The sequence below is a fragment of the Olea europaea genome, chromosome 15, assembly GCF_002742605.1.
Source record: "Olea europaea var. sylvestris chromosome 15, O_europaea_v1, whole genome shotgun sequence".
Lineage (NCBI taxonomy): Eukaryota > Viridiplantae > Streptophyta > Magnoliopsida > Lamiales > Oleaceae > Olea > Olea europaea.
The window spans coordinates 9762412-9785604 of record NC_036251.1 but is presented as its reverse complement, the minus strand read 5'-3'; the positions used below and the strand labels follow the sequence as shown (position 1 = coordinate 9785604).

At 35.1% G+C, this 23193-nt stretch overlaps 2 protein-coding genes and 1 pseudogene across 2 annotated transcripts in view; all 3 read right to left on the bottom strand.

The window, feature by feature from the left end:
* Positions 1–4974: 4974 nt before the first annotated feature.
* On the bottom strand, positions 4975–8792 carry LOC111410073 (AAA-ATPase At3g50940-like). Its single transcript, XM_023040240.1, has 2 exons — positions 7388–8792; positions 4975–5803 (listed from the first exon to the last, which is right to left on the bottom strand). The coding sequence occupies exons 1-2, from the start codon at positions 8405–8407 to the stop codon at positions 5123–5125; spliced, it is 1701 nt and encodes a 566-aa protein (XP_022896008.1). The 5' UTR covers positions 8408–8792; the 3' UTR covers positions 4975–5122.
* A 3385-nt stretch (positions 8793–12177) lies between these two features.
* LOC111410072 lies at positions 12178–16849 on the bottom strand (annotated as a pseudogene).
* A 3947-nt stretch (positions 16850–20796) lies between these two features.
* LOC111410071 (AAA-ATPase At3g50940-like) overlaps positions 20797–23193 on the bottom strand; it is a 4106-nt gene continuing 1709 nt past the window's right edge. The window contains exon 2 of the mRNA XM_023040239.1: positions 20797–21607. Within this exon, the coding sequence (XP_022896007.1) occupies positions 20927–21607 (681 nt within the window). The 3' untranslated portion in view covers positions 20797–20926. The remainder of the gene's footprint in view (positions 21608–23193) is intronic.

Sequence of the window (23193 nt, the reverse complement as noted above, 5' to 3'; positions counted from 1 at the left end):
CATTCCATTCTTTGAAAATTGTAAAAGTATAGACTTTGATTTTAGTAAGAAAATCCATGTTTTTCTTGAGTAATCATCAGTTGTAAGAAGATAGTATCTGTAACCAGATACAGTAGAAACTGGTGCTGGTCCCCATAAATCAGAGTGTATGTATTCAAGGACATCTTGGGTTTTGTGTAGTCCTGCCTTAAAAGGCAGTCTGACTTGTTTTCCCATAATGCAGTGTTCACAGAAAGTTAATTTTTGAACACTGTCATTCCCAAATGCCCCTTGATATGATAGAGTTTTTAAACCTTTTTCACTTAAGTGGCCAAGTCTTTTATGCCACAGTTCTGATTTATCGGAATTTGTGACAAAATTCACAGAATTTTTTGGTGGAATTATTTCAGCACCTATTATATATATCCCATTAAGTTTAGGTGAACTGACAATGAATTCTTGATTTCTTGTTATACTTGTATACCCATTTTTAATACCAATTTGGTAATTTTCATCATCAAGAACTCCTAGGGATATGAGATTTCTTCTAAGAGCTGGAACATATCTAGTATGTTTTAGTAACATAAGATGACAGTTTTTAAATTTCAACAGCACATTTTCAATTCCTTTTACTTAGCATGACTCATCATTTCCAAGTTTTACAAATCCCCCATCCAGACTACTAAAGTCTGAAATACAGCTTATATTTGGTGTCATATGGAAGGAGCATCCTGAATTCAGGACCCAGTCCTGATCAGTATTTGCAGATAAAGACACACAGGCTACTCATATATTAGCTCCTGCTTCTTTATAATTAGCAGCAGCTAAGGTAGCATTTTCTGTATTAAACCCATTCTTTTGGTCATTAGCCCTTTTAAAGCAGTCTTTAATAAAATAGCCTGTTTTACCACAATAAAAATATTTTCTGTTATTGCTGTTCGCTTTTCCTTTAACTAGTTTCTTCCCTTTTCCTTTGGTGTTATTCCATTACTTTTTGTTAAAATTTTTGTTCTTATTAAAATTGGAATGACTGAAGTTGCTTACACCTTTAACATTTAGTTTTTGATTTGATGAAACACCCTCAACATGGTATACATCCTTATGTTCAGATTTTAATTCCAGTTCTTTATTCAGTAGTGAACTGTGAATTATTTCAATAGTAAGATCACTCCTACCATACTCTAGAGCATTTCTGATATCTTTATATTTGTCTCCTAGAGCATTTAGTAGACCAACTACAATCTGTTCATCAGAGGTCTTCTCATCACAATTAGCCAAATCTTGTGTGATCCTATTAAACCTATCCATATTGTCTCGTATATCAAGGTTAGGATCAAACTTAAAGCTAAAGAACTGTCTCCAAAGAAAACATTTGTTTGGGACAGTTTTAGTAAGGTAGTGTTTTTCTAAGGCAGTCCACAATTCTACAGCTGTTTTAGTATCTCCTACTTTCCTAATCACATTGTCAGATAAGTGTAGGAACAAAGTGCTCCAAGCTAATTCATCTTGTTCAGTTTTCCTGGCCTCAGCCATGGTTTCTGGCCAAGATTCATCAATAGCTTTAGCACATTTCAACTGTAACATAAGTGCTTTTATTTTCTGACGCCAGAGACTAAAGTCTCCTTTGCCATCCCAAACTTGGACATCTACCTTAGAGTTCATGATATTTACTAGTGTAAAATATCTACAAATTATGATAACAGAGGTGTATCATTGTATTTATTAAGTCAACAGTCTATCACAAAAGGTCATTGTCTTATTCCAATTTCTGATTTCCAGTTAGTGCATAAGTGTGATATGTACAGTAAATATAACACACAATTTAATGCACAATTAGTATACAATTCACTAAACATGCAATGGAATATAGAAGCACAAACTTACACACAGTAAGCTATAAAGTATAGTATATGCGATGTATGTACCTTGATTGCAATTAAACTCAGGAATTTAACACCTGAGAAAACAACTTGAGTATTAGTACAATTCACACAGAATGTACAACTATTTGATTAAGGAAATATAATTAGGGATCTATTTTTCACACACACAGTGAGAAAATTCAAACAGTTTTTTTTTTTTTTTTTTTGAAATTTTACAGGTTTCCTGAACCGAAGCCCTAGTCCCCAGAGTTTCTAGGCTTCTCTCAGGGAACCCTAGATAGAGGTAGAGTTAGGGGAGGTTCAGTGAAACCCAAGGTTTTGAAAAATTTTATTTCCAGAAACAAGACCCCCTTTTAAAAATTATATGTATCAACAATCAGGTTATGCAATACTCAAGGATTATAATACACTGCAGTAACCAAGAACATCAGGAACATGTACTTCTTTCAACAAGATCACAACCCCTTACTACGGAACACAAAGAACTGTAGATTTCAGAAGGGAGACCAAGGGATTTACACGGTTTTTGAACCAGCAATAACCACAAGAAAATATATAATTTTTGTTAAAACAATTTTAAAACAGAAACAGGGGGAGTAAAAATTTTTTTTCAGAAGAGATCAACACCAAAACTCGAAGGTGTAGAAGTGCACTAAATAGTGTCAAACTTCGATCGAACACTAAGTCGAATATTCCTCAACAGGAAATGTTGGCAGATCTTGAAGATCTGCCGTTTTATCTTTGGCCGGCGATTAGGGTTTTCAAACCCGTAACTAAAAGTTTGAAAAACCAAACAAAAATTTCAAACAGAGCTCTGATACCACTGTAGGAACAAGGATCGTTTTCGAAACAACAAAAATCGCAAAGGACTAAGATCAAAAATGTAAATCTGAACTTAAAGCAGTAAGAACACAAAGCGATTTTTCGGCCGAAGCCCCGAGGTTCAGCGATTGGTTAGATCGCCTAATCCCCGTTGAGCATCCACAAGGGAATAAGCTCGAATCCACTAAATCAAACGGCCAAATACAGCAAATGTATCAAGAACACACCGGAACACAAAGTTCCAATCACAGCACCACAAATCTCTCAGTATATAAACGAACTCACACAAGAGTTCAAAAATTAACTCTCACTCAAAGATCTACAAACAGATCACAAGAGAAAATCTACAAATTACAGAGAGAACACGAAGGGTAAAGGAGACGGCTGTGAGAGAGAGAAAAATGAAAAGTGTGTTGACTCATATCTTAAACCCTAGTAACAATAATAATTTGATTCACGCAAATCAGATCCAACGGTCCACATTGCACCACGTGTCACAGATCAGGGGTAAGTTGCTATTTTAATTCACAAAACACGCTTTTTATCATTTAACAACCAATTCCAGATCCTTCTCGCTGTTGGGCTTGAACCGGGTCAGGTAAGTTGGGCTGGACCATCACATTGATAAAACAGCAATCCAATAACACTAACAAGTCTCAATTGAATGCTCCTAAATTTTTTAAAACTCAGAAAGTCGTTAAAAGTCTCAATTGAATACAACCCTATTAACTGTGGGATCAGTTTGCTTGTGTACATTTGATAATGGAAAAGTGGTATTTAAGCTTCTTTTTCTTCATTTTGATGCTGAGAAGTGTATACTGAGTTTGGGTATTGAGATTTGAGACAAAGTAGAATTACAGGTTAAAAACGCGGTTAGTTAATTGACTATAGTGATGTTTCCTATTGGTCGCGTTTGTAATTTCAAATTAAGAATAGATAAGTTTAGGCTGGCTAAAGTATGCATCAATTTGGAATGACTGTCAAAGTCATTTCGATGTCTATTTAGTGGTCAACGGTGTGGTCAAGATGGGTTTTTTTTCCCTAGTTATTGTATTCACTTGATGCATCCTAATAATTACTTTACCATATGAAGTAAAAAAAAAAAAAAAAAAAAAAAAAAAAAAAAAAAAAAGGCCTATGTTTGGTAGATATTAAAATCAGATTTTGAAAGTTACGGATTCTATGAAATGTGTAGTTAAAATTAATCGTGAATTTGACTTAGCTTTTCAATCAAGTATTTTAGTGATACCAAACAGGGACAATAAAGAAGTGAACATAGAAGAATAGTTGAATGACATGGGACTCTTGCACTTGTGTACATGTCGATTCTCCTGAATGTATCAAAAGCTTCGATATCTTTTGACCATTTTCTAGTGCAATTTAAGCGTCGCCCCTCTTCATTAGCAGTTCTCGTGCATTTGCAGGAGATGGCGAGACACTTAATCGTATCTGTAAATAATTTTAAGGTCTTCGAGACTCTTTACGTACTTAATATCGCGATTTTCTTCCTCTGGCTTCCATCTATTTGTCGAGGAACTCATTCAGTCCTAACTTTAGGATTTTCGCTCTTCATCAACTGCTTTAGCAAGTGTAGCTTGGGTCGTCCCTACCATTTGCTTAGCTTCTTTAATAAATGGGTGCTCTGTGATCAGAAGGTAATAGATGCAGAGTTTCTAATCAATGGTTCATTGACTCTGATATAACTTGTTAAATTTTTCTATATTCAATATTGAAACTCACTTTGAAATAGAACCCAATAAATCAAAAATTAGAAATCGACAATTACCTATTCAATCGATTCTGTATTAATTGCAAAATCCTTTTGATCTATCACGAATAGAATATATGCAATGATGCACATACATTCTCAAAACTATATGATGCCATTGATGGGCATAACAGCTATGAGTTTTCTTGGAGAGGAAAAGGGACCTAGAAATAACCAACATATATGAAATCTACCATCAAAAGTCCTACACTTTTTTATGAGAAAATTTTATAACTAGTTTATGACTACAATTTCGAGATTAATAAACTTAAAAAATTTTAAAAATTAGGTGGTATGTGAATGTGATCTGATAAATGATTGTAACTTATAAATTGCATAAATTATCACTTGTTATGTTGTTTGATTGTGATCTAATTTATACGTAACATGTTAACTATTAGTTTGTGTTTTTTTATAAAAAAATTTAATGTCTGATTAATGAAATTAAAATTTAAAAAACATGCTTTTAGTTCATTTTCTCCTAATTTATTGTATCAAGAAATGATCCCCAAACCCACAAGGTGCACCAAGCCTAATCATCCGTTTATGATCTCAAAAACCAATTGGGCCTATAGTTAAGATACAGTCTTAACACATCTTTTAGCAAAGTAAAAGCTTCAATCAGTGTTAACACAACATCAGAAAATTCCAACAAATATTACGTTGATGTCTAAATCTTAACTTCCTTGCAAGATTCTTGCACTTTAGCAGATGTCGATTCTCCTGAATTTGTCTCAGAAGCTTTGATATCTTCGAATCTATTTTTTCCATCAAGGAATTCAATTAGGCCTTTGAGTGCAATTGAAGCCTTGTCCCTCTTTATTACCAGCTCTCCTGCATTTGCAGGAGACGCTTGAACCATCTCGATAAGTTCTTTAAGGCCTTCAAGACTCTTAACATCCTTCATATCACGACTCGCACCATCTTTTTCTTCCTCCGGCTTTGGCAAAACTTCTGCTTTAGTTACTTCAAGATTTTCTTTGAGTGCTTTCGCTTCTTCACTTTCCTTCTTTTTCTCGAGGAATTCAATCAGGCCTCTAAGTGCAACTTCAGGATCATCGCTCTTCAACAACTGCTCGCCTACTTCAGCTGGGGTCACCTTGGTTGTCCCTATCATTTGCTCGACTTCCATGATAAGTGGGTGCTCTGTGATACCAAGATAAGTAGAAACAAGCATTTTGAACCCACATGGTGTGCAATAAGACATGTGAATGTGCACATCCATACGACCAGGGCGCAGCAAGGCTGGATCGAGCTTATCTTTGTGATTTGTCGTGAAAACAATGATCCGTTCATCCCCACAGCTCGACCACAATCCATCAATGAAATTTAGTAATCCTGACAAAGTAACCTGGAATAAACAGAATGTACTCAAAGTGGTTCAGTGCTCTCAATCTCATTCACAATTAAAAAAAAATAAAAAATAAAAATCTTTTCCACTAGCCTATGAATCAAACAACAAACTAAGCCTATTTCACTATTGATTTGGGGTTGAACATGCGAATTATTTTTCATCACTTCGTTGTGTTTATTGCTATATCTACTTGGAGATCTAAAACACAATCATTTCTAGATCCTTGTACCATACACGCTGCAGAAAACAGGTGCTAGAGCTCTGAAGAAACTACACATCAAGAAATTTCAGTTATATGAAGACACAACAGGAATTCCCATGAAATCTGATGTCCAATTCAGTTAATATTGAACTAATCTCAAGGTTTGAGCAGCTGAAACAAGAAGAAAAATCATCTTTTTATCAAGCTATTTCAAAGCCTAGTGCATAAGAAACTGCATTCATACCGCTAAATGTTTGGAGGGCACATTTGGTGCACCGTATTAGATTAGGGGATAGTAAGATGAATCAGGGAGGATAGTTCTAATATGGCGTTTGGTGCTATACTGTACTAGAAGACCGTACAAGTAATAAAAAATTAAAAAATATAAGAAAATACTTTTTGTATGATGATTTTTTTTTTTTTTTTAAACTTATTAAGTGAAATTTTTAATTGTAATGTCTTGTGTAAAATTTTTCAATCACAAGTGAAATGTTTACTTATAAGTAATGTGTTTACGTATAAGAGAAATTTTTAACTTAATAGCTTACTTATTATTAAATTTTAAGGTTATAATTAAGTTTTGTTATAACTTATAAGTTAAAATTTTTATATCCTATAAGTAATTCTTTTACTTAAAATAAATTTTTGTGCTTATATGTAAATTTTATAGTAAGAAGGGAATCTTGTATCTACTTATAAGTAGTTTGTTCACATATAAAGGATTTTTTAAAGTATAAGTGACTTTTATACTTATAAGTAATTTTTCTTTATCTTATATAAGTGAATTTTTTAGTTATTAGTAATATTTTTACTTAGAAGCATTTTTTTTTTTTTTTACATTTTGACTTTTTACTTTAGAAAATATTATAGCTATGAAGTTATTTTTAATTCATAACTGATTTTTCAACTTATATAAGCTTTTTTTATAACTTATAAGATAATTTTTACTCAAAAGTAATTTTTCTACTCGTACAAAAATTTTGTACTTATAAATGGATTTTTTAATCACTTATATACAATTTCTACTTGCAATTGATTTAGGATTATTCTACTTGGACATAATGGACACCATAATGGTGTCCATTATGACCCATTGATTGATCCTTATTTGATCTAATAAAGCTCGCCAAAAGTGTCCCGGAAACAACCCTACTCATTATAAATGATGATACTTAAAGCCATGTTTCTAATATATCTGGGCTCTGCTACATGAGTACTTTTGCTTTACTCGGTTCGATTTATATTTTTAATGAAAAATCTAAAGTAACTAGATCCTTAGTAACTCAAAACAGCAATGTTAGTTTTACTCTCATGAACGGAAAAAGCAGTCGGTAATGCCTCGAAAAAAAAGTTGACAAAAATTTCATCAGAAAACTTACTTTGGTTCCTTGATTATAGGGGGAAGGATACATTGGCAGTGGCCGTGGTGGCGCTGCTTGTCCCCTCTCTGATAGATCAATGGAAGCATCTATGTCCTCGACCACAAGTATCGACCGATTAGCTGTTGAAATAATGAGTCTCCTCAGCTCAGAATTACCCCTAATATCAGTGAGTTCCAAATCATAAACATCAAAATTCAGATAATTAGCCATGGCAGCAATCAAACTTGATTTCCCTGTTCCTGGTGGCCCAAACAACAAGTATCCCCTCTTCCATGCCTTGCCCACCTTCCTATAGAACTCTTTCCTATTCACAAATCTTTCAAGATCATCAATCACCATATTCTTGATTTCTGTATCCATTGCTAAAGTTTCAAAAGTGGCTGGATGATCAAGATTCACAGACTGCCATGGATTTCCTCTGGGACCATGCCTCTCACTCTTCAAAGTCAACAATTTCAATGTTTTCCTTTCTTGTTTGATGGATTTGGATTTTTCCACAATATAAGGCAAATACTCATCAAGAACCTTGTTTTTGTACTTCTTATGAAAACTTAACTGGAAATATCGAAACTCAGACTGTATAGTGGAAGAATATTCATCAGGATATGGCACGTACCTTGCTTGAGTTTGTCTGATAATCATTCTCCATTTCAGTTGGAACCCACAAAATTTATCCCTTAGTTCTTCATTTCCTTCCACTGAAACATGGATTTTCTTCTCCTTTTCGGGCAATGAGGCTCGAAATATTCTGGTGGAGGGATTAAAAATGGTGCCCAGGTAGATTTCAGCAGCAGAAAAGAGTTGGTTTTTGTTTAGTCCTTCATATTCATCAATGACTACGATGATTTCATTGGTGAATGTGGCTAGAAAGTAGCGAAATTTGGTGAGGATATATTGTCTGATTTCATGGGGAACAAAATCTTTGGCAAAGGATCGGACTAACATGGTCGTGGCAGCTACAGAAGCTGCAGTTGAAATCACTGCGTTTGTTGAAGGTATTTGGATATTTGGTAGCATGATTTCTTTGTGATATTTGGCTTTCGGAAGCAGCTTTTAGAAATATGAAATCTGATTTCGAATTTGAGCCCGAGATTCAAATACCCTAAACTGTTCAAAAAATTCCTCTCAAAAAACACAAATTTGAAAAGAAGATACGAATTTTGATGGGTTTTTTTATTTTTTTCCCATGGATGCAAGTAAGAATGGTGGGATTGCGAATGAGGTTAAAGGGCACTAGTCTTTAGTATTGAGTGAGGGATACGTTGGTTAGAACTGGAAAATGATCCCATGGATGCAAGTAAGAATGGTGGGATTGCGAATGAGGTTAAAGGGCACTAGTCTTTAGTATTGAGTGAGGGATACGTTGGTTAGAACTGGAAAATGACATGAATGAAGAGAGACTTTAGGCAACACTTTTGCTCTCTTTTTCCTGGCGACTTCGTTCTTTCGGCTGATAGTGCCTTTTTCCACTGACTTAAAGGGAAAATTGCAGTTAAGGTATCAAATCTTTCGTTTATTAGCAGACATTGTCCAAACTTTTCATTTGTACCACTATGAATATCAAACCTTTAAAAAATTTACATTTCAAGTCCGAAATGATGATTTTCGTTAGTTTGACTACCAAAATCGTCATTTGACTCCCAAAATAATTTTTTTTTCTATTTTCCCCAAATAAAGCAAGGATATTTTAGATAAAACACATTTTCCTATTAAATTAAAAAAAAAACAAAAAATAAATCCACAACCCATCCTCATCTACTTCTTCCCCAAAATCAAAACCACTCTTCCCAATCGCCACATCTACCGCTAACAGCCACCACTACCCACCTAACATCGACATCACCATTAAAGCTTAGTAATGATATCTCTGCAACCTCTCACGAGCTCCAAAAACTCTCCACTATATTGCCATCCCTTTTCCCCCAAAACCCTCAAGAATAAACCTAGAACCCTCACTGTCCACTCCCTCCTCCAGTACAACCGCAGGCCCTAGCTGGCCGCGGAGAAGGGAGAATATGAAAGAATGGCAAGTATTACAAATTTTCTTTAGATCTTAAAAAATGAGCTTCAAAAGCTACCCAATAAACAAAATGCAGGGGAGTTTCTTTAGATTTCAAATGTGCATTAGACAAACTAGGAAATAATTGCATTATTTTGATACCACAAAAAGTATAATAATTTTTAATTTTGTTCCTTTATTGGTTACATCTTGGACCTTAGCGGAGACTTGTTTCTTCTCTTCAGGCTCGTTGATGCTAGATTCGGATTTAGGCTTTGAATCTTGGTTCGACTCCACGATTTCTTTGGGGGCGTCATGTTCAGATGAAAAAAATCGAAAAATCGAAGAGAAGCAATTGATTATTGGTGCATTACTGGTTTGATTACAGGTGATGGGTGAGTAGTGGTGGCTGTCGACGTGGTTGTGGCGATTGGGTAGAGTGGCTTTGATTATGGGGAAGAAGGAGATGGGGATGGGTTTTGGATTTTTTTTATTTAATTGAAAAAATGTATTTTATTCAAAATGCCCCAGCCTTATTTGGGGAAAATAATAAAGTTTTTATTTTGAGAGTCAATTGACGATTTTGGTAGTCAATTTAATGAAAATTGTCATTTTGGACTTGAGCTGCAAATTTTTTAAATATTCGGGTACTCATGGTGGCACAAATGAAAAATTTGAATAAAGTCTACTAATAAATAAAATGTTTAGTATCTCGACTGTAATTTTCCATTGACTTAATGATTTATGAAAGTACCTTTAGTTAGAATTCGACTTGGAAAAGAGGGTAGAAAGGTAACCGCATCCACAATTGAATTTCCAAGTAAAATGCTTTACGACTTTTTGCTTAGTGTTACGGGTGCTGTGTAGCTTTTTTCATTGAATTTTGTTTTTGACCATTTCTTTGATTCTTTTTATATACAAGATAAATAATTAGAACTCGTTTATCCTTAAAACTCAACTTGTATTCTAACTTACGCAACTTAACTGACGAATCATAGCATCCCACCATTTAATTGGGAGTTAGTCTACACGTACAGAACATTTTTGTACAGAACTGGTACAGAATACACACAAACAACAGTGAGTGGATTATTTTTTACAATATTTTAATTCATCTCATCAGAGGGTCTGTAAGGTTTCTATATATCTTTTTTTCCCCTGTACAATCAGTATTTTCCTTTAATTGGAGAACAGATTTTTTATAAGCTGGAATCTTGAACACCTAACCTATTCAAATATATATTCCAGTGCACATGTGTGTACAGAATCGTAATTAAATAGTCGTGGAAGTTGTTTATTTTCTGTCTTTTTTTTTAAAATTTTAATTGATTTGTGGAAACTACACATCAAGAAATTCTATAATATGAAGACAAATGGCTAGTCTGAACTCCATTCTGGTAAACATGCCAATAATTCTTAAGAGTGAACTAATCTCAAGGCATTGAATGGCCGAAACAAGAAGAATGATTCATCTTTCTATTGGGGCTATTTTAAAGACTGGTGAATAAGAAACTGCATTAATGCTACAAATACTACAAAATCGTCAGCCACTCGTGCTAGATAATAATATCAATAGCAACTTGTGTTTCACAGAAAATATTCTTGGTGCAAAGCAACTAGTACAACGACAACAAATTAAGCTCGATTCCTAATAAATATCGGCTACATGAGTACTTTTTCTTCACTTAGCTCGATTCATTATCACGTCTACTGGAGGATCTAAAGCAACAAGATCATCATCAACTCTATGACCAATCTTCGTTTTACTCTACACCTCTCTCTTCTATAGAGATCACGTTACTCACATGAACTGATAAAACAATCGGAAAAATGCCACGTGAAAACATACTTTGGTTCCTAGGTTATACTTGTTAGGATAATTGGCGGTGGCCATGGATGTGTTGCTGCTCACCTCTCCGTTAGACCAATTAAAGCATCTATGTCCTTAATGTAAAATACACGGGATTTTATTTTAAAATGTCAATCTTATTGAGAGGAATAATTCAATTCTTCATAAGTTGGCCTATGTTATTACCTTTATTCGATGTGAAATTTATCTTTACCGTGCCCACACAAAATGATGGCTCGATTGAACAAATCGATCTTAAAACACACGTGCTCATTTTTCTGAGTAATAATCGGATCAAATCGCTCATTTGAGCTTAATGGAATCTAATAGCATGTAAATACTTGGAGATTTATTTTAAAAGAACTTTATTAAAAGTAGTACAATTCTTCATAAGTTGACCTATGTCATCATCTTTATTCGATGTGAGATTTATCCCTTAACATTTACCGTGAGGATTGTTGCTCTTCAACAACTGCTCGCCTACTTTAGTGGGGTCACCTTGGTTGTCCCAATCAATTGCTCGACTTCCATGATAGGTGGGTGCTACGTAATACCAAGTAGAAACAAACATTTTGAAACCACGGGGAGTGCTAGGAGACGTGAATATGCATGCACATCTCTCGCTGTTTTCCACCATTGTTTTCATCTTCATCCTAACCTTTGTTTATGTTGCCTATATTTTGCTCTTGACCATTTCTTCAATACTTTCTATATTCATGAAAAGTAATTAGAACTCGTTTCTCCTACAAATCATAATCGTCTTCTTAGATATGCAACTCAATGGCAGAGGCCAAGTGGATTAGTGAATAATGACACTTGCTTTATTGTGGATCTTTTTAAGTATTGGATTGATCATGGGGTACTCTGTTCTTGCAATAGTATATGTAGTGTGGGCGGCATGCGGGGGGTGGGGAAGGCAGGGGAAGGTTAATTCGGACAACCTAGAACAAAAGGAAATATCAAAGACTTGCATAGTGTAAAATTTTCAACTGAAGTATAAAAACTGAAATAATTTATATATTTCAGTTAGATCTACCTTCATATTGCGCTTGTCTAAATCTCACCTTCCTTACGGGATTCTTGCACTTCAGCAGAAGTCGATTCTCGAGAGTTTGTGTTAGAAGCTTCGATATCTTCAACCCCGTGTTTCTCTTCAAGGAATTCAATCAGACCTTTCAGTGCAATCGAAGCCTTGTCTCTCTTCATTACTAGATCTCGTGCATTTGCAGGAGATGCCTTAACCATCTCGATAAGTCCTTTAAGGCCTTCGAGACTCTGAGAGTCCTTCATATCACGACTCGCACCATCTTTTTCCTTCTCTGGCTTTGACAAACCTTCTACTTTAGTTACTTCAAGATTTTCTTTGAATGCTTTAGCTTCTTCACTTTCCTTCTTCTTCTCGAGGAATTCAATCAGGCCTCTAAGTGCAACTTCAGGATCATCGCTCTTCAACAACTGCTCGCCTACTTCAGCTGGGGTCACCTTGGTTGTCCCTATCATTTGCTCGACTTCCATGATAAGTGGGTGCTCTGTGATACCAAGATAATTAGAAACAAGCATTTTGAACCCACATGGTGTGCAATAAGACATGTGAATATGCACATCCATACGACCAGGGCGCAGCAAGGCTGGATCGAGCTTATCTTTGTGATTTGTCGTGAAAACAATGATCCGATCATCCCCACAGCTCGACCACAATCCATCAATGAAATTTAGTAATCCTGACAAAGTAACCTGGAATAAACAGAATGTACTCAAAGTGGTTCAGTGCTCTCAATCTCATTCACAATTTAAAAAAAAATAAAAAATAAAAATCTTTTCCACTAGTCTATGAATCAAACAACAAACTAAGCCTATTTCACTATTAATTTGGGGTTGAACATGCGAATTATTTTCATCACTTCGTTGTGTTTATTGCTAGATCTACTTGGAGATCTAAAACACAATAATTTCTAGATCCATGCACCATACACGCTGCAGAAAACAGGTGCTAGAGCTCTGAAGAAACTACACATCAAGAAATTTCAGTTATATGAAGACAATGTTGGAAAAATTGGTTTTAATTAGTTGGTTTGACCAACTTTTGACCAATTAATTTAGTGGGTCCTGTTGATCGGAAATAAGATTTCTTTGGCCGAATGTGTTCTACTCCATGAGTAGATTAATATGGTATATTTATTTTCTCAAAACCAATTTAGGGTGAATGAGAAATTAAGGTCAAAATATGCCCACTTGATGTTGAAATATAATAGATGGAAAATTGGAAAATATCAATCCCACATAGGAAAACTAGAAGAATATAAACCACCTTATATAGCTCAAGTTTAGGACTTGGGTTTGGGCCCTAAGGGGTACCAATAGTCTTTGAGGGGGAGAGAACTTACATGCTAGTAGATTAAGCCAAAGCCCACACGCGCACGTCGCTGTCGGCGTCCGACCGGCTTGTCATGTCACGTCATGATCATGGGTCGTGGGCTTGGGCCAAGCTAATGTATATTTTTTGGTAAAATAACATTTAATTATTTTATTTTATTATTATAATAATAATATATTTTATGTTATTAATTTTTTTCTTCCCCAAATTTTTCGTGTGTGACACGTGGTACGGTGCTTCTAGAATTTAGTGGGTTGTGGCGGTTGACTGTCCAAACCGTTTGGGTCTTTTGGACACAACTTTTCGACAGTTGTGTCTGTTGGGACAACCTTTCAAAATCTATAAAAAGGCCCCCATACCCCAGTTTTTATTCATTCCAAAAAATCAGAATTGATTTTCTACTCTCCCGAAATTATCCCTCTGTCCCTGCATAATTTCTGTTTTTATAATTCAGTTCTCGAAAATTACTTTTCGTGAATTTCAGTCATCTAGTGTGTGTGGAGAGATCTAAACTTTACGGGTTCGTCGGGTCTTGTAATTTGGAGTACTGCTATTACAAGACGAGGTCGTTGTATATTGGGAAATGAGTGCTGCAATACCGTTAGTACCAGTGCGGGGCATTATCCTTTCAAGGAGAAAGAGTCGAACTCTTGCCTCGACCGTTCAAAACCATCCAAACGTCGTTACTCTGCCCAAATATAAATTACGGTAACACTATTATTTGCCAATATGTTACTCAACAGGCACAACAGGAATTCCCATGAAATCTGATGTCCAATTCAGTTAATATTGAACAAATCTCAAGGTTTGAGCAGCTGAAACAAGAAGAAAAACCATCTTTTTATCAAGCTATTTCAAAGCCTAGTGCATAAGAAACTGCATTCATACCGCTAAATACTTGGAGGGCACATTTGGTGCACCGTATTAGATTAGGGGATGGTAAGATGAATTAGGGAGGATTGTTCTAATATGGCGTTTGGTGCTATACTGTACTAGAAGACGTACGAGTAATAAAAAATTAAAAAATATAAGAAAATACTTTTTGTATGATGATTTTTTATTTTTTTTTTTAAACTTATTAAGTGAAATTTTTAATTGTAATGTCTTGTGTAAAATTTTTCAATCACAAGTGAAATGTTTACTTATAAGTAATGTGTTTACGTATAAGAGAATTTTTTTAACTTAATAGCTTACTTATTATTAAATTTTAAGGTTATAATTAAGTTTTGTTATTAACTTATAAGTTAAAATTTTTATATCCTATAAGTAATTCTTTTACTTAAAATAAATTTTTGTGCTTATATGTAAATTTTATAGTAAGAAGGGAATCTTGTATCTACTTATAAGTAGTTTGTTCACATATAAAGGATTTTTTAAAGTATAAGTGACTTTTATACTTATAAGTAATTTTTCTTTATCTTATATAAGTGAATTTTTTTAGCTATTAGTAATATTTTTACTTAGAAGCATTTTTTTTACATTTTGATTTTTTACTTTAGAAAATACTATAGCTATGAAGTTATTTTTAATTCATAACTGATTTTTCAACTTATATATGCATTTTTTATAACTTATAAGATAATTTTTACTCAAAAGTAATTTTTCTACTCGTACAAAAATTTTGTACTTATAAATGGATTTTTTAATCACTTATATACAATTTCTACTTGCAATTGATTTATCCTTATTTGATCTAATACAGCTCGCCAAAAGTGTCCCGGAAACAACCCTACTCATTATAAATGATGATACTTAAAGCCATGTTTCTAATATATCTGGGCTCTGCTACATGAGTACTTTTGCTTTACTCGGTTCGATTTATATTTTTAATGAAAAATCTAAAGTAACTAGATCCTTAGTAACTCAAAACAGCAATGTTAGTTTTACTCTCATGAACGGAAAAAGCAGTCGGTAATGCCTCGAAAAAAAAGTTGACAAAAATTTCATAAGAAAACTTACTTTGGTTCCTTGATTATAGGGGGAAGGATACATTGGCAGTGGCCGTGGTGGCGCTGCCTGTCCCCTCTCTGATAGATCAATGGAAGCATCTATGTCCTCGACCACAAGTATCGACCGATTAGCTGTTGAAATAATGAGTCTCCTCAGCTCAGAATTACTCTTTATATCAGTGAGTTCCAAATCATAAACATCAAAATTCAGAAAATTAGCCATGGCAGCAATCAAACTTGATTTCCCTGTCCCTGGTGGCCCAAACAACAAGTATCCCCTCTTCCATGCCTTGCCCACCTTCCTATAGAACTCTTTCCTATTCACAAATCTTTCAAGATCATCAATCACGCTATTCTTGACTTCTGTATCCATTGCTAAAGTTTCAAAAGTGGCTGGATGATCAAGATTCACAGACTGCCATGGATTTCCTCTGGGACCATGCCTCTCACTCTTCAAAGTCAACAATTTCAATGTTTTCCTTTCTTGTTTAATGGATTTGGATTTTTCCACAATATAAGGCAAATACTCATCAAGAACCTTGTTTTTGTACTTCTTATGAAAACTTAACTGGAAATATCGAACCTCAGACTGTATAGTGGAAGACTATTCATCAGGATATGGCACGTACCTTGCTTGAGTTTGTCTGATAATCATTCTCCATTTCAGTTGGAACCCACAAAATTTATCCCTTAGTTCTTCATTTCCTTCCATTGAAACCTGGATTTTCTTCTCCTTTTCGGGCAATGAGGCTCGAAATATTCTGGTGGAGGGATTAAAAATGGTGCCCAGGTAGATTTCAGCAGCAGAAAAGAGTTGGTTTTTGTTTAGTCCTTCATATTCATCAATGACTGCGATGATTTCATTGGTGAATGTGGCTAGAAAGTAGTGAAATTTGGTGAGGATATATTGTCTGATTTCATGGGGAACAAAATCTTTGGCAAAGGATCGGACTAACATGGTCGTGGCAGCTACAGAAGCTGCAGTTGAAATCACTGCTTTTGTTGAAGGTATTTCGATATTTGGTAGCATGATTTCTTTGGGATATTTGGCTTTCGGAAGCAGTTTTTAGAAATATGAAATCTGATTTCGAATTTGAGCCCGAGATTCAAATAGCCTAAACCGTTCAAAAAATTCCTCTCAAAAAACACAAATTTGAAAAGAAGATAGGAATTTTGATGGATTTTTTTATTTTTTATTTTTTTCCCATGGATGCAAGTAAGAATTGTGGGATTGCGAATGAGGTTAAAGGGCACTAGTCTTTATGGGGTCAGTATAGAGTGAGGGATACGTTGGTTAGAACTGGAAAATGACAAATGAAGACAGACTTTGGGCAACACTTTTGCTCTCTTTTTCCTGGTGACTTCGTTCTTTGGCTGAGAGTGCCTTTTTCCACTGACTTAAAGGGAAAATTACAGTTAAGGTATCAAATCTTTCATTTATTAGCAGACTTTGTCCAAACCTTTCATTTGTATCATCGTGAATAACAAACCTTTAAAAAATTTACATTTCAAGTCTGAAATTATGATTTTTGTTAGTTTGACTACCAAAACTGTCAGTTGACTTTCAAAATAATTTTTTTTTATTATTTTCCCTAAATAAGGCAATGACATTTTGGATAAAACACATTTTCCCTATTAAATTTCAAAAAAAAAAAAAAAGAAGAAAAAAACCCACAACCCATCCCCGTCTACTTCTTCCCCAAAATAAAAAACACTATCCAATCGCCACATCCACCACTGACAGTCACCACTACCCACTCAACATTGACTAGGGATGTCAATTGGGTCGAGCCGGCTCATGGCTCGCCAAAGCTCGGCTCGTGGGCTGCTCGGGCTCGTCAAATGACAAGCCCGAGCTCGAGCCGAGCGGGGGGTCTCGTCCAACGAGCCGAGCGGCTTGTGGGCTCGTCCAAAAAGTGGAAAAAAATAAAATTTGAAAAATGTGCAAAAAAATAAAAAATAAAAAAAATAAAAAATCACAAGCTCAAGAGCCGATCGTGGGCTCGGCGAGCTCGTGGCTCGTGAGTACAGGAGCTCGTGGGCCGAGCCGAGCTCACCCACGAGCAACGAGCCGAGCCAGCTGGACTCGACCCACTGCCATCCCTAACACCAACATCACCATTAAAGCTCAGCAATGATATCTCTGCAACCTCTCACGAACTCCAAAAATTCTCTGCTGTACTGCTGTCCCTTTCTCCCCAAAACCCTCAAGAATAAACCTAGAACCCTCACTGTCCACTCTCTCCTCCAGTACAACCGCAAGCCCCGGCTGGTCGGGGAGAAGGGAGAATATGAAAGAATGGCAAGTATTACAAATTTTCTTTAGATCTTAAAATGAGCTTCAAAAGCTACCCAATAGACAAAATGCAGTGGAGTTTAATTAAATTTCAAATGTGCATTAGACAAAATAGGAAATAATTCCATTATTTTGATACCACAAAAACTAAAATAATTTTTAGTTTTGTACCTTTATTGGTTACATCTTGGACCTCAGCGAAGACTTGTTTCTTCTCTTCAGGCTCGTTGACGCTAGATTCGAATTTAGGCTTTGAATCTTGGTTCGACTCTGCTATTTCTTAGGGGGCATCATGTTCAAATGAAAAAAATCGAAAACTCGAAGAGAAGCAATTGATTATTGGTGCATTACTGGTTTGATTACAGGTGCTGGGCGAATAGTGGTGGCTGTGACGATTGGATAGAGTGGTTTTGATTATGGGGAATAAGGAGATGGGGATGGGTTGTGGATTTTTATTTTATTTTTTTGTTTATTTTTTCATTTAATTGGAAAAATGTGTTTTATCCAAAATGCCTCAGCCTTATTTGGGGAAAATAATAAAGTTTTTATTTTGAGAGTCAATTGACGATTTTGGTAGTCAAACTAACGGAAATTATCAATTTGGATTTGAGCTGCAAATTTTTTAAATATTTGGGTACTCATGGTGGCACAAATGAAAGATTTGGATAAAGTCTATTAATAAATGAAAGATTTAGTATCTTGACTGCAATTTTCCCTTGACTTAATGATTTATGAAAGTACCTTTAGTTGGACTTCGACTTGGAAAAGAGGGTAGAAAGGTAACCGCATCCACAATTGAATTTCCAAGTAAAATACTTTACGACCATCCACAATTGAATTTCCAAGTAAAATACTTTACGACTTTTTGCTTAGTGTTACGGGTGCTGTGTAGCTTTTTTCATTGAATTTTGTTTTTGACCATTTCTTTGATTCTTTTTATAGACAAGATAAATAATTAGAACTCGTTTATCCTTAAAAATTAACTTGTATTCTAACTTATGCAACTTAATTGACGAATCATAGCATCCCACCATTTAATTGGGAATTAGTCTATACGTACAGAACTTGTACAGAATACACACATACAAGGGTGAGTAGATTATTTTTTACAATATTTTAATTCATCTCATCAGAGGGTCTGTAAGTTTTCTATATATCTTTTTTTCACCTGTACAATCAGTATTTTCCTTTAATTGGAGAACATATTTTTTATAGAATAATGCTTGTGGTACACCGAGGTGTTCAACGGGGTGTCCATCGACACCTCGATATTGGCCAAGGCGCGGGTGAGCCACGGCGTGGCAGGCGCCTTGGCTAATGCTGAGGCGCTGGGTGTCCATTTTGGACACCCCGTTGGATACCGCAATGTACCCATAGCATGATTATTTTTTATAAGCTGGAATCTTGAACATCTAACCTATTCAAATATATATTCCAGTGCACATGTGTGTACGGAATCGTAATTAAATAGTCGTGGAACTTGTTTATTTTCTGTTTTTTAATTTTACATGATTTGTGGAAACTACACATCAAGAAATTCTATAATATGAAGACAAATGGCTAGTCTGAACTCCATTCTGGTAAACATGCCAATAATTCTTAAGAGTGAACTAATCTCAAGGCATTGAATGGCCGAAAAAAGAAGAATGATTCATCTTTCTATTGGGGCTATTTTAAAGACTGGTGAATAAGAAACTGCATTAATGCTACAAATACTACAAAATCGTCGGCCACCCGTGCTAGATAATAATATCAATAGCAACTTGTGTTTCACAGAAAATATTCTTGGTGCAAAGCAACTAGTACAACGACAACAAATTAAGCTCAGTTCCTAATAAATATTGGCTACATGAGTACTTTTTCTTCACTTAGCTCGATTCATTATCACGTCTACTGAAAGATCTAAAGCAACAAGATCATCATCAAGTCTATGACCAGTGTTCGTTTTACTCTACACCTCTCTCTTCTATAGAGATCACGTTACTCACATGAACTGATAAAACAATCGGAAAAATGCCACGTGAAAACATACTTTGGTTCCTAGGTTATACTTGTTAGGATAATTGGCGGTGGCCATGGATGTGTTGCTGCTCACCTCTCCGTTAGACCAATTAAAGCATCTATGTCCTTAATGTAAAATACACGGGATTTTATTTTAAAATGTCAATCTTATTGAGAGGAATAATTCAATTCTTTATAAGTTGGCCTAGGTTATTACCTTTATTCGATGTGAAATTTATCTTTACCGTGTCCACACAAAATGATGACTCGTTTGAACAAATCAATCTTAAAACATACGTGCTCATTTTTTTGAGTGTTAATTAGATCAAATCGCTCATTTGAGTTTAATGGATTCTAATACCATGTAAATACTTGGAGATTTATCATAAAAGAACCTTATTAAGAGTAGTAGTCCAATTCTTTATAAGTTGACCTATGTCATCATCTTTATTCCATGTGAGATTTATTCCTTAACATTCAACTGTGAGGATCGTTGCTCTTCAACTCGCCTACTTCAGTGGGGTCACCTTGGTTGTCCCAGTCAATTGCTCAACTTCCATGACAGGTGGGTGCTTCGTGATACCAAGTAGAAACAAACGTTTTGAAACCACGGGGAGTGCTAGGAGACGTGAATATGCACATCTCTCGCTGTTTTCCACCATTTTTTTCACCTTCATCCTAAACTTATTTTATGTTGCCTATATTTTGCTCTTGACCATTTCTTCGATACTTTCTATATCCATGATTAGTAATTAGATCTCGTTTCTCCTACAAATCATAATCGTCTTCTTGAATATGCATCTCAATGGCAGAAGCCAAGTGGATTAGAGAATAATGACAGTTGCTTTATTGTGGATCTTTTTTAAGTATTGGATTGATCATGGGGTACTCTGTTCTTGCTATAGTATATGTAGTGTGGGGGGTGGGGGAGGCAGGGGAAGGTTAATTCGGACAACCTAGAACAAAAGGAAATATCAGAGACTTACATAGTGTCAAATTTTCAACTGAAGTATAAAAACTGAAATAATTTATATATTTCAGGTAGATCTACCTTCATATTGCGCTTGTCTAAATCTCACCTTCCTTCCGGGATTCTTGCACTTCAGCAGACGTCGATTCTCGAGAGTTTGTGTTAGAAGCTTCGATATCTTCAACCCCTTGTTTCTCTTCAAGGAATTCAATCAGGCCTTTCAGTGCAATCGAAGCCTTGTCTCTCTTCATTACTAGATCTCGTGCATTTGCAGGAGATGCCTTAACCATCTCGATAAGTCCTTTAAGGCCTTCGAGACTCTGAGAGTCCTTCATATCACGACTCGCACCATCTTTTTCCTTCTCTGGCTTTGACAAAACTTCTACTTTAGTTACTTCAAGATTTTCTTTGAATGCTTTAGCTTCTTCACTTTCCTTCTTCTTCTCGAGGAATTCAATCAGGCCTCTAAGTACAACTTCAGGACCATCACTCTTCAACAACTGCTCGCCTACTTCAGCAGGGGTCACCTTGGTTGTCCTCATCATTTGCTCGACTTCCATGATAAGTGGGTGCTCTGTGATACCAAGATAAGTAGAAACGAGCATTTTGAATGCATATGGTGTGCAATAGGACATGTGAATATGCACATCCATACGACCAGGGCGCAGCAAGGCTGGATCGAGCTTGTCTTTGTGATTTGTCGTGAACACAATGATCCGCTCATCCCCACAGCTCGACCACAATCCATCAATGAAATTCAGCAATCCGGACAAAGTTACCTGGAATAAACAGAATGGACCCAATGTGGTTCAGTGCTCTCAATCTCATTCACAAAAAAAAAAAAAAAAAAAAAAAAAAAAAAAAAAAAAAAAAAAATTAAAAAAAAAAAAAAAAAAAAACCCCTCATGGTCACAATTCAAAATGTAAAATTAAAGTGATTTTTAACCTCTTATTCACAAAAAAAAAAAAAAAAAAAAAAAAAAAAAAAAAAAAAAAAAAAAAAAAATCACAATAATCTATGAATCAAACAATGAATATAGCCCTTTCACAATTACTTCGGTGTCTGCCCTGTGATTTCCGTAACATTGTTATGTTTATTATTGGATCTACTCGAACATCTATAGATCCAGGACCACACACTGCAGAAAACAGCAGAGCTAAAGCTCCGTGAAAATTACACATCAAGAAATTTCAGTCACATGAAGACACAGCAGGAATTCCCATGAAATTTGATGTCCAATTCAGTTAATATTAACCAATCTCAAGGTTTTGAACAGCTGAAACAAGAAAGAAAGAAAAAAAAATAATCTTTTTACTAGGCTACTTCAAAGCGTAGTGCATAAGAAATTGCATTTATACTACAAAATATTTTGAGGACATGTTAGGTGCATCGTATTAGATTACGGGATACAATTAAGAGGGATAGGGTTAAGGAGGATAAGATTAGAAGGGATAGTATTAAGATGGAATAGGGATGCTTGTTTTAATATGGCGTTTAGTGTTACACCATGTTAGAAGACCGTATAATTAATAATTTTGTAAAACTTTGCGACAATATTTTTCTATAAGATTTTTTTAACTTAATGGGTGAATATTGTTATTTATAATAGGAATATATAAAAATTATTTTTAGAAGTGACTTTTAGTTTTTATACTTATGATTGAAACTTTTAGCTATTAGAAGCATTTTTTTTACTTAGATGCATTTTTCACATAAAAGTGATATTTTGTCTTACAAGTAATGTTTTTACTTATAAATGAATATTTACTTATAAATCAAAGGGTGACAGAAGTAGCAGAAAAGGATCAAGAACAAGAAGCTTGAGTGATCTTTTTTGGAAGTGGCACACCTTAATTAACCCCTATTTCTGCACCCTCAATTAAGGTTTTTGAGGCTTGTTATAACCATGGATTCAATCTCCTTTTAGAATCATTATTAGGGGTGAAGTTAATAGATTGAGATCTTCACCTCTTCCAAAGTTCAAGTTCTTGAAAGCAGCAGAAGTTATTTAGAAGATTGTTAATGGAAAAAGCTGAGAAGGAAAGGGCCTTAATGCCAAAGCAGAGAAAGCATTTGATCCTTCTTTTCCTCATTCTATAAATGGTTATTCTTCAGAGAAAAAAAAAAAATAGAGGAGCAAATGGGAAATGGGGAAGAAAGAGGAAAAATGTTTTAAGACGAGAATACCTTCACAGTTGGACAGAAAGGATGTTGTGTGCAAACAAAAGTATAATTAAGGGTGAAAATGTCAAAAAGTAGAATGTATGAACATTTTTCACAATAATAGTGAAAGGTAGAGATGTAATTGCTAATTACCCTTTAGTTCTAATAGTTTTTTTTTTTTTTCCCTTAGGTGTCCGAGCT